This window comes from Anastrepha obliqua, chromosome 1, assembly GCF_027943255.1.
Source record: "Anastrepha obliqua isolate idAnaObli1 chromosome 1, idAnaObli1_1.0, whole genome shotgun sequence".
Taxonomy (NCBI): Eukaryota; Metazoa; Arthropoda; class Insecta; order Diptera; family Tephritidae; genus Anastrepha; species Anastrepha obliqua.
The window spans coordinates 98,575,326-98,588,736 of NC_072892.1; the positions used below are offsets into that span (position 1 = coordinate 98,575,326).

General features: G+C 35.0%; 1 protein-coding gene across 1 annotated transcript; it reads right to left on the reverse strand.

The window, feature by feature from the left end:
- Nucleotides 1-445: 445 nt before the first annotated feature.
- LOC129235800 (protein transport protein SEC31) lies at nt 446-1,711 on the reverse strand. The gene has a single exon (XM_054869839.1). The coding sequence runs from the start codon at nt 1,709-1,711 to the stop codon at nt 446-448; it is 1,266 nt and encodes a 421-aa protein (XP_054725814.1).
- Between the last annotated feature and the right edge of the window lie 11,700 nt (nt 1,712-13,411).

Genomic DNA, 13,411 nt, shown 5'->3' on the forward strand with positions numbered 1-13,411 from the left:
GAAATGGTCATTTGTGAGGGTCAAAAGTGCATAAATGTATTAGAAACTGTAGTTTTGACTTTGTTAACACACATTATATAAGATGACGCAAAATTGATCATCCAATTTGGTTTTTGAATAACTTTTTTTCCAAATATAAAAAAAAAAAATTTTTTTGAGTGATGGAAATCTTTACTTGGACCTTTACGCCCTCCATTGCCTGTTTGTTTGTGTACTGCAGCTGCCTAGTTCCTAATTGTCAAATATTATTGTCGGGTGATTAACTTTGCGCCACTTTGTACACATACATACATATGTATGGCATGAATGCTCAATATTTGTTTATGAAATTTGTATAATTTATCGTTTTATTAAAACATACTCAATTCAATTCAATTTTTCTAATTTAAATACATTACTTTTCAATTACAGTTCAATTTTAAGTAAAAATACTCTTCTCCTAAAATTAATAATAAGCCGAATTCGAGTAGAGTGAATTAAAGTTGTTCGGTAATGTGTAGATATCATCTGGTCTTCCATTGAAGAAGAACGGTCGTTTAAGTAACGTCATTTTAGAGTCTTGTTGAAGTGAATTTGAAATCGGTTGTGGTAGAGTGTTCGCGCCATACGATCCATGTGACGAATAACTGTTAGCAATATCTGTGGCAGTTGGTCTGTTAGCGGCAGCTAGTGAAAATTGTTGCGATGACGTTGCGGGAGGGCGTATACCAAACGGATTCACATTATTGAACTGCACGGAATTAGGAAAATCATTTGGTGTGCTGCCTATCTGATATATACTTGTCGGTTTGCCATTCACCATGAAATTCAAGGGTATATTCAAAATCGGGCTAAAAGTAGGCAATGCAGTATACGGTTGTAAGGCTGAAAGAGTTGGTTGAGCGGGTGAAAATCCCAAGCCTTGCATAAACATATACGGCATTGGGGCAAAACGCATAATAAAGATTTGTGAGTTGCGCGCCGTTGGTGTACTGGACCCCGAAGTTGGCGAGGAATCGAAATGAGAAGATTCTGCTCTTTGGTCACCAACAGCGCGAGACATAGATTCGTCGATTTCACTGTTTGTGCCCGTGTAACCTGGATAAAGTAAATCGGTGGGCGCAAAGTACATAGGCAGCGGTACTAAAACCGGCTGAGGATAGCTAAAGAAAGGCACCAGCCGAGGTGTCGCCAAAGGTGGTGATAAAGCGTTGCCAAACTGATTATACGGTGCATAGGGAAAGCTGGTCAGCATCGTTGGTATGTGCGTAAGCGGTTGATTGGATGGCGTATAAGGCATACTATTTGCGGCAGTCAAACGTGGTTCAACCTTCAAGTCGTTTAAATATTGATACGGATCATGCATTTCCTCGTCGACGCCAACATCTTTCATTGCGTACTCCTGATTGGCCGCATCATTGTTGCTACTTGATATTGTTGGTAAATGCGGTAGCGCTGTCAAGCGTTCATGTTGCTCGTGTGGGCGTATTTGTAAGTTGGTGTTTTGTTGATGCATACTTTGATGAAGCTCGGCAGACTGCGATTGTTGATGCTGTGGCTGTTGCTGTGGTTTAGGCAAATGTTGTTGCTGTTGTTGTGGAGATGGATTTTTGTGCGTCGATGAAATACTGCCGCCAGAAGCAATCGATGAGCTAACCAGCAAGGCCAGCGTGACACACATGAGGTGGACTCCCCTGAGGGAAGGAGAGTTGCTTTGAAGATGGTAAATCATTTTGTTTGCGGTTCAAGTAGCTGTAAAGAGGAGAAAACGTAGAAGAAATGTAAGTACGTGTACATGTGTTGCAGTCTTTCTGATGGAATGATCGATGTCTTAATATTAGAATACTTATATATTTCAAAATTAAATGATAAATGTTATTGTCGTTGTATATAAACATATTTCTTTACACTTTCATTTTGTATTATCAAAAGTCAATTTATGTTATGTTGCCTTCGGTAGTAATGGGTTCGATTACCAATATTAAATAATAAAAGTAATAATAACTAGTCATCATCGGTGATAAATGCAGGAGAATACTAGCGACATGGTTATGCAAGTGTGTCTAGGTAAAGGGTTTTTCAATTGTCGCGGGTCGATTTTGGCGCCCTGTGGCAGCCATTTCGTTTTGGTGACATCTGTCAAATCTTTTGTTTATTATTCAGTTGTTTATGCCAAATCATCATGGCAAGTTACACGATTGAACAGCACGTTCAAATGATAAAACTTTATTATCAAAATGAGTGTTCATTAACGCAAACATTGCGCGCATTGCGCCCATTTTTCGGTAGACGTGGTGTCCCTTCCAATTTCTTATGGCCCATATTGAACCATATGGATCTAGACGACATGTGGTTCCAGCAGGACGGCGCTACGTGCCACACAGCAAACGCCATTTTATTCAATTTCAATATCTACCTGCCCTTATTGAAAAACCCTTTATAATAGGATCTTAGAATAGTTATATGGTGAACAAAAATGAGCGATTCTAAATCAAAAGACCCATGTATTTTGGACATTGTCATAAAGTTTTCTGTAGGGCTACTAAAATATGTAGGGCTACTAAAATATGATAGTACTGCTCAATATTACCAATCTCAAGCATAAATTTATTTTAACTGGTAGAGATAAGTGTAAGATGAAATTTCAGTGCTATAAGCGGAAAGATGGTTTATTCTTCGATGCTTATAAACAGGATCTTATATCGTATATTTAAGTATATGTAATTTTCTTGCAGCTCCTCTATTACTTATAAGTGGGAAATGCTTATAACCGTGATGATTATGAATTAGAAATGTAAACTGTAAACTGGAAAATTTTGTAAAGTAAAATAAATACATATATTGATAATTTTGAGGTTAATTTAATGTTGATCAATTTGGCTATAGTTTTATATCTATATAAATATCTTCGCTTATTTTTAACATTTTTTTTACTTATTTTATTATTATTATTATTTTTTAAATATTCAGGATGAAATATACTTTTTAAAAAGGTATGTTGGAAAAATAATGTTTGAGAAAACGTTTTTTGTTGACATATTTGACAGATTATTTTCTTATTTTTAACACACTTTTATTAGCTCGGGTTGTATGTATGTATTTGAGCTTAATTTTCACTGGCTTCTAAAAATCTGATCGACTTGGAATTTTGCACACCTACCAAGGACCATGACAATGCAATAACTTGATAAAAGTTTTCCATTATCCTTATTAGGATTGCCAGGATTAATATTTTCTTTTTTACCTGTGGGCAAAAAGTAAGGTGAATTTGGTTGTAAAATGAAAAATCTTTATTTATTCTTGTAAATCAATTTCATCCCCTTCAAAATAATCCGCTCTCGATGAAATACACTTATGCCAACGATTTTTCCAATCCCCGAAACATGCCAAATAGTCCATTTTCGGTATAGCCAACAGCACCTTCTTCGATTCAGCTTTTATCTCCCCAATCGACTCGAAACGCGTTCCCCGGAGTGGTCTCTTGAGTTTTGGGAATAGCCAGAAGTCACACGGAGCCAAATCAGGCGAATACGGTGGTTGCGGAACGATATGCGTGGAATTTTTGGCGAAATGGTCACGAAGAACGAGTGCAGTGTGAGACGGTGCATTATCGTGATGCAAAAATCAAGATTTGTTTGCCCATAATTCTGGTCTTTTTAGATGAATTGCTTCACGTAAACGAAGCATAACGGTCAAATAATATTCCTTATTAACAGTTTGGCCAGGTGGAAGGAATTCATAGTGCACCACACCACGAAAATCGAAAAAAACTGTCATCATGACCTTAATTTTTGAACGACTTTGACGTGCTCTTTTCGGTCTGGCCTCGCCTTTAGCACGACATTCGCTTGATTGGTCGTTTGTTTCAGGGTCTTAAGCATAAATCCAGGGTCGTAAGCATAAATCCAAGTCTCATCTCCCGTAATGATGCATTTGAGCTTGTCCTGATAGTCTGAAAGCATTGTTTCACACACATCAACGCGACGACTTTTTTCCAAGAAATTGAGAGTTTTCGGGTACCAAACGAGATTTGACTTTTCGTAAGCCCAAATGGTCTTTCAAAATGGTTTTCACAGTTCCTTCTGATATTCCGATCATACCAGTAAGGTCTTTCACTTTATTGACGTGTTGGTCATCTGTTGACGTCGATGATCGTCCGGAGCGCTCCAAGCGCTCGACCCTCTTTGAAGTCTTTGTACCACTTATAAACATTTTTCTGCGGCATGGTCGAATCACCAAATGACTTCTGCATGCTAAACTTTTCCGCAGCCGAAATTTCATTCCGCAAACAAAATTTGATGGCACTTCTCTGCTCAATCAAATCAGACATTGTAAAAATCGAAAAATGCACTCTTGGTCGTTTGGTAAACACAAGCGTAAATATATTACTGATAATGACATTCACATGGAAAAATAACTAGAGCGAAATTTTAATCCCGCGAACTTTGACAAATAAATTCACCTTACTTTTTGCCCACAGTAGTAGATCTTCTGTAGAAGAGTAAGAAAGACAGAGCTAACGCGCGGTCTGCGTATGCCTGCACTCTCCGAGTTACTCTTACTGATTTTGGGAGTCTACGACTTATTCTTTCGAATTCGAACTTGCTCGGGCGCGCAGCACTACAGTACGAATAGAAGGCTAAAACGTTTTCAGGGTAGTTGCATTCTCACTTCGTATAGTCTTTACACATGCGTAGATACTACAAGTCTCATATACGCAAATTTACTCTATTCAATTTTCATATAATATGAAATAATTTTCATATGAGATGTAATTTTGTTAATTACAATAAAATAATCAAAACATAAATTTTGAAACTATTTTACGGAACAAAATTTTGGCAAGTAAAGAAGGAATTTATCATGACCATAATTTCATTTATAACATTTTATCGATTAAAGTACAATTCACAACAAAAAATGAACTAAAAAAAAACCAAACTGGAACTTTACATATCGTTTTGATTGTGTCAATATAATCCACGGTCTCCTTTTTCTGTGCTGAAAGTATCTATTCTGTCTCAAAGCCAATGCTGGCCTTTCTTTGGACATATAGTCGGTAAAGAAGAAATTAAATATAACACAATTAAATCGGACTATAAATCACTGACTAAATGAAAACAATAATTTTCATTCAGAAAAACAAGGCTCGACCTTCAATCATTGATCTATATGGGAAAAAGTATGTAACATATTGATTATGTCAGTATATTTTGTTGTTACCTCTCCGTTTCAGGAGTGGGGTAGCCGTTTCTCAGGCTCCCTCCACGAAATAAGTTCTTCATCCCGATTACTTCTTTATCATGGCCGATAACTGCATAGCTTTAGACTCACAGTCGATAAGAAAGGAATTAAATATAGCACGAATATATCGAATCATTTATTCACTGACTGCAAGGATAACAATAATTTTCATTCATAATAAAAAATAGTTTAAAAAAAAAAACTAAAAAACACGTTTTTTTGCTAATCGAACTAAAAAGTAGAAAATAAAAAATAGTTTAAAAAAACTAAAAAACACGCTTTTATTGCTAATCGAACTAAAAAGTAGAAAATAAATAAATTAAATAAAATAAATTTGAATGACAAAGAGACCTATAATGAAGTAATAGCAAATCGAACGATCAGTCATAGTCAACTACCCCAGAACAGAATTATAACAAAAATTAAGATACAAATAGAATAATTCAAATTAGAGTTAAAAGCGTGGGATGCATTTTGCTTCACTTTCATAACCTTCTGTACATAGGTAGTTGCCAATAGAATGATTGTAATATTTACTATATCAAGCATCCCACGCTTTTAACTCTAATTTGAATTATTCTATTTGTATTTTGTATCTTCGAGACGAGTGTACCAACATAGAAAAAATAATAATAATCGAAATATGTACGAAATTTGTACGTAATTTGAAAATTCACCATATTTTTTTAACAAACCTTGTATGTTGTAATATATTCACAGATTATACCTTAACATTATATACTTGTTCGAGCCCAATTTCTCATCTTTAATTAAAAAACGAGATTACCCATCAAAATTTCTCTCCCGAAATTCGAGATTTGAAAATAATCTTCGATTATAAAGATAATTTTTTCGGTTATAAAGATAATTTTTTCCATACTACCCTGAGTTTTCTGTGTTATCGATAATTCTTATTACGAATGTTAGAAGAAACGTCAAAGTAAAAACTAAATCAAATTGACGTCGACAAAGAAAAGAAGTTTCTAGACATAATTATAATAAAGTTTTTGCTAGATGTTGTTAATTATGCATTCATAATACAGAAAAAACGTCTGTCCATAGTCACTTTGACCTGTCAAATTTTTGTAACCTCAGTAGACGTCGTTCATGGATTTCCTAGAACTGTCATTACTAGCAGCAAATTGTGGAATTAAATCAACTATTGCTTTTCTTGGCCACCATACCAATTTCTATGCAAAAAACCTTTCAAAACAGTCTTGACAGCTGATTGTCAATTTTGCGAGCTAATCTGCCATATGTGAACGGGTAGATTTATGTAAAGAAAATGTATTTTTTTTTTTTAGTTTTAGCAATGAGAGACTGATTTTATAAGAGTTAATAGAAATCACAAATTACTACCTTTTTAAAATAACGTTTCGAGATGCTCCCAGCCTAATCAAATTTCGAAAAATAAACGAAATTTTACACAGCCATTAGTAACGTTATGCATCACGTATTTGAAGTTTTATGTTTGAAACTTAATTTTAACTGGAGTATTAAAGTTAAATAAAAATATTTGTAAGAATTTAATAATCAGGATAGTTTAAATAATAAATAATAAAAATCGGCTAAACTTATCAAACACAATGCGAGCTCGTCACTCCAAGTCATTTGACCTCACCAAAAACATCAATAATACTAAATAGCGTTGCACTAGGTGACTTAGCATTATTATTCTACCACACTCCTTTAGGAGCTTAAAGATGCAACAAAAGTTTTTCAAACATTTCTATTTCAGTTCATTAACCGATTTCCCAGTTTCATTGCGGTAGTCCTTTGCCAAGTCATCAATGGTCTGCCTCTTCTTTTCGTTCCTCTAGGGTTCCAAGTGAAGGCGGCATGCGGTATTTCCTCATGAGGCTTTCACCCTATCCATCCATATTTTCTTTTCTTTATTTCCCGGTCGGTGCTATTTTGGTGTGTAATTCTCCAGAGCTCCTCGTTTGTTATAACTCTTGGCCACCATATCTTAAGTATATTACGCAGACACCTATTTATAAACGTTGCAGCTTTGCGCTCGTTCTCGAAGTTACCAACCAAGCCAAGCGAATGCGTTACGCCTAGCATACTCAGTCTAAAAGCTAACAACAACCAATAGTAAAAAGTGTGTGTTTAAGGGGGGCGCAAAATGATTCACCCTATCGGAAGATTTATAAATTTATATTTTTTCAAATCGCGTCGTACGTCAATCATATTTGACACTTGTGAGTTTGACAGGTACAGGGTACAAACAGACAAGCAACAATGGAGAGCGTAAGGACCAAATAAAGATTTTCATCACTCAAAATATTTTTGGTTTTTTATTTTTAGTAAAAAAGTTATGCAAAACACCTTATAGAAATGAATACACGCAAGTACGTATATAATAAGGAAACGATCTTCCATTTCCTCTGCGAATGCCCTGCCCTATGGAAGGACAGAATGTTATGTAAACCGCTATTCGAGAGTCTGGAACAGCTGTTTGGCTTAGATGTCAACAACCTGATAAGGTTCCTGAACCGCACAGACTGGATAAAGACATGCTGTAAATAACTGGTAAACAAGTTGGTAACGAGGATGTGGCTACAAAACGGTGCGGAAGCGCTAGTTGGATTCTGGAAGAATCGCCACTTAAACCAACCAACCAACGTATATAATTTTATCTAGTAAACCTGAAATTTTTTTTAAATTAATAGTATCGGGGGCACCTCTTAACATACAATGAGGCTAATAATATTTTGGATCTTTATTTCTGAGATAGAAAGCTAACTTTTTGCCGGCCTGCCAAAAGCGATTTAAAAAAAAAAATGCTCCATCCTAAGGTATATATAAATAATAGATTAATCCCTCTATCGGAAGATTTGTAAGTTTTTCAAATGGCATCGTCCGCCAACCATCTTTGACACTTCTGGACTAGGTAGGTGCAGTAAAGTTGAAAATAGAGATTTCTTTCACTCCGAATATTTTTGTCTTTAGTGAAAGTGTTAATTGAATGATTGGATGATGAATATAACTCCTTCAATAAGTGAGCAAAATGCAAGTAATGTTTCGAATCTTTTGAAACTTTGTGAAACAGTATTCTTATATGGGACCCTCTGAAATTCGTAAAGTTTTTTTTTATTTACAAACAATAAAGCGTAGTATATCTATCCTAGTTTAATGTGAAAAAAAATTATGTCATTGTTGTTGTTGTAGCAGCATAAACATTCCCTATACATATATGGGGATTTAATTCCGGGTCGTTCCGGTAACGTAGAACCGACTGTCGTGGGAACGAAAAAAAAAAACAAATTATGTATTTTGTTATGATAATTTTTTTGTTTTTAAAAACCGTAAAATATTTTTTTTTGACGTGATAACGTCTTATAATTCGATTTACAGGCTGCGCGAACGAAAAAATGTGTCGTTACCTTGCTCATTCAACGTTACCTTGCTCATTTGTCGTTACCTTGCTCATTGCCGTTACCTTGAATGAACTGCAAGCGAAAGCGCGGAACGAACGACAAAGCAAATAAAGCAAACGAACGGCAACGTTCGACATCTTGCTCTCTCCTACTTAAGTGAGCGCATATGTATATATATAAATTCACGTATTTGTATTTGCATATGCTTTCTTATTGATTATTATTAATTTGATTTACTTGAAGAATTTAAAATAAAACCAAGTTTGTTAATAATACCTGTTGTTTTAATGTTATTATTATTAATTTTTTTATTATATATGAAGGAAAAAATGTATGGTATATTAATATTTACCATATACCTTATAAGATATGTTGTATACTAATATATGTATATAAACATGCATATACATATACAATTTCGCGCAATTTTCAAAAAGAACAAATCTATATGTAAAGATGCATACAAGTCATATGGACATATCAAATATACGAATCTATTCCGTACGCAAGCAAATGTAAGCTTGAACTGCAAACGAGAGCGCGGAACGAACGACAAAGAGCACAATCGGCCCCCACGTTCGGCAACGTTCGACATCTGGCTCTGTCCTACTTGAGTGAGCATATATATGTATGTATATGCGCATATGTAGGTATATAAATTCACATACTTGTATTTGCATATGCCTTCTTGCTGTGTGCATGGTAATGAACCATTTCTCTGTTGAGAATAGGACGATGATAGAAAAAGTAGGAAATGAAAGGGAGTGTTTCGAGCGTAAAGTGTCCTGAAAAAGGCAAATCGATGATGTTGCCTCCTAGTGTTGTTGACTTATTAACGTCTGATGCACAATCGAAATTGAACATATCTTTCATGAATTTGATAAATGTTTCGTCATTTTTCACGTTTGTGTAAATGTAACTTGACCTATTTCATTGCAATTCCATTTATCTCCTCCTCTATATCCATACAAAATATCTATCAAGCAAATAAAATTAAAATTTTGTTTTGAAAATTGGAACCATTCCATCAATATTTTCTTATGACGTTGTCACGTTAAACTATCGTCAGTAAACCGACTTTACAGACAACCTCTTTTTTTATTATTTATTTAATTTGGCCAGTTCATTGAACATTTTAATTTGCATATTATTATTCCTTAAAATTTCACATTTCGAAAGAAAATGACGGGGGCTTTAATGGTTTTTGAGATATCGCTATTTTAGTTTGAGCGCACACTTAAATTTCCCTGTAATTATGTAGCAACGCTCGCTATACTCACTTTACAGTTTCATTGTTTTATATCATATTAAGGACATGCTTACTGAAGAGCGTTGTTGAACGATGGTATTTTTGCAACCTGCTGCTAAATTGTCTGCCTATTGAATGGCTCTATTTCCTCAGGTAACAATAATGGTGCAAAACAAGCATTACCAATATTTTTACTCTGAGTGCAGAGCATCTTGCAAAAAAAAGCTTTTCCACAAAAACAATCAGCAATCGCAATTGTATAAAACCATAGTGTCCTCCACTTATAGAATGAAAGCAGCCAAGGCTTCAGCGCTATGCGAATATACCATATAGACCAATAAACAACACCAGTATACAGTATAAAAAGTAGTTGAATGATCCGAAAAAGACTAAAAATAATAAAGACACTAAAATGTTCACATGCTGCATATCAAATGTTACAGCATTCAAATTGAAGATTAAGCAATAGCGTTGATTGAAGAATGAAGGTGAAGTGAAAAGCCGTAAACTACGGTTCTTCGAGCTCATTTCGATTAGCAGTTACGTGTAAGTCTACACAGCCAATACAACAATACAGCAGCCTGACCGTGACTTAGCGGCCAACACTGAACATCAGGTATCAGGCGCAAGCACCAGAAATATTCAATATGCGTAAGTCGGTCGATTAATATGCACTTTGCTTTCGACCCAGACTTGATGTCTAGTAATCGTACAATACTTAGCGCCTTCCTCTTCGCAACAAACAACACTCATTCGTTGTGTTACTAGCGGTTAGCTGTTGATTCTTAAGTTTAATGGCATGCAACTTGTATGGTAGCTGCTGCAAATACCGCACATCCCTTTTGCATCATCCTCATGCCTTTCTTGTTGCATTCTTCAAGTATTCACAAATACAATTTTATTTGCCTAATAATCTATTGCTGTAATTTATATTTGTTTCTTGTGCTGTTTTACGGTTGCGTGATTACGACATTTTTAGCGCCAGTGATTCTCGAAATTGCCATCATTATGTGGTACGCATTGTCACCTGCTTTAAGCTGACGCCGTTGTGTATGTGCGATAGCGCATACATGTACATACATAGTTACTTTTATTAGGGGTAACCTGAAAATTATGTTTCGAAATTATGAAGATATGTATGCATGTATGTCCTAGAGGTGGAAAAATATAGGCGATGCTATCCATATATCGATGGTTCGCTTTTCCATTTATTAATCATTAACCCAAATCTACTTTTATTGCCATATACTAGTATGTATTTCATCTTGCGGCCGCCGTAGCCGAATGGGTTGGTGCGTCATTACTATTAGGAATTCATAGAGAGAACGTAGGTTCAAATCTCGGTGAAACACCAAAATTAAGAAAAAACATTTTTCTAATAGCGGTCGCCCCTCGGCAGGTAATGGCCAACCTCCGAGTGTATTTCTGCCATAAAAAAGCTCCTCATAAAAATATCTGCCGTTCGGAGTCGGCGTGAAACTGTAGGTCCCTCCATTTGTGGAACAACATTGAACAAAAAAAATTGTGGAACAACAATGGCAATATGTATAATGAGCGACAATGGGTTAAATAGTTCAATAATATATACATATAAACATGCTTTCCTTTAACTTACGGTAGAGCGTAGGGCGTCCCGTATAAGAACAGGGGAAGGAAAGATTTAATAGACGCAAATTTGTTTTTAAAAATAAAAACTTCCGTATAAGTACGAACACCCCTAATATGCGTGTACTCGCGGTGTATTAAAATGTATATGCAAGTGTATACTGCAAATTTAATACAATTTGTGTACATGCAACATTTACGTTGTTGAGTATTGCATAGTTATGGATGCATGTATCATGTCTAGTTAAGGCCCATACGTAAATACACATATGAATGTGGAAAGAAAAGTGAAAACTAATTTTATGCAATAATAAGCCACCAGCAATTATCAGACGCTCACGTATGCCGAGCGGGTGGGTATGTAAAGAAATGCAGCTACACACATCCAATACACACCTCGGAGTATAAATTGATATAAACTCATAAAAGGATTAGTTCTGTACTGTCCTTTCAATGACTACCTTCACTGATTTAAATTTGATGCGTGGTGTGACAATTATACATATATATGTGAATATGTATATCTATTGCGCCGGACGAGCCGTTGGTTAGATTGAGTTAAACGGGCAGTTCTTCTAGTTAACTTGAAAACCAAATAAAGATCTCGTTCCCACGACAGTAGTGCTACGTTACCAAAACGACCTGAACCTAGGACAGGCCAAGGACTTTGACTTCCGCTGCTTTCTCCAAAAATTTATGGGAAATGTTTTGTACTGTCATAATAATGACACCAACCACAACCAAAAATTATCATCAAGTTATGCCCACTTACCGCTATCTCTTCCAATTTTTTTAGCGAATCTATCAGAGAGTCTGTCAAATTTCTTTTCACCTGCTATCAATATGAAATTTGTTTTTGTGTTTTTGACTGATATCTCCTGAAGAATACGGTTGAAATGTAGCCGGATTCCAAGTTTCGCTGTCGCTAAAATGTTAAAGCAAAAATTTTATCGAATATTTGGCGATCGCCAAACTTGTCGAAAAAATAGTTCAAAATAATGAAAAAATAGTTCAAAATAATGAAAATTAAAGCAAGTAGTAGCAAAAACAAAGCAGCCTCAATTTTGCTTTTATTTTTTTCTCGTAGCGTAACCATGAGTGGCAAAAGATACAAAGATTTCCGCACCGAATTGTAACAGATTCGCGATGAACAGCCTTCCCAACAGCCTTCCTTGCATGAATCTACAGATCTTTTCAGCATTTCGGAAAATAGGTTGCTGAAGTTCTTTAAGCTCACAAAAGAAGTTTGTACTAATGACGTCGAGGATATCGATCATCATATGCGATAAAGAGCGAAAAATGGGCTTTCCTATATGTTGGGATTTCTCATTACTTTGAGACAAATTTTTTTGGTTAAAGTTAAACTGATTATTATTCTGTAGGCTTGTCATTCTGGCAGATGCTACTTTCGTTTCTTTTCAGCCCTAACTTTCCATACTACAGTCTGATTTCCACCCGAAAAAACATACCTTTTTTTCAAAAGTCCGCCAATTTGTTAAAAAAAAATTGTTTTTGTATACTATTTGATGTCAATAATAACATACTATAAAGTCAAAATGTTGGGATTTTATTTTCTTAAAAAATATTCCTAAAAAATATCTATAAAAAATGAGTATTTGGGTTGATATAGATAGAGAGAGATCGATTCAATTAATTTTTTTACAAAAAATCTTACAAAACTATTAATCTATAATAAATTGCCTGTACTTTAAAGCGTGATAAAATTGATAAATTTTTTCCATTGCAAATCATTTACACCATTTAGAAAATGAATTATTTCGAACGTATTTTCAAAGAACGTACAGCGGTATTGTTTTAATATTGGGCATAGTCCAATAAAATGTTGGATTGCCTCCTTCGCAATGCATATGCATAATTACTTCTGGCTTTAAAAATCCGTAAAATTTTACATTTTTCTATGGCATCCTTAAAATAACTTTGACCTTCGCTA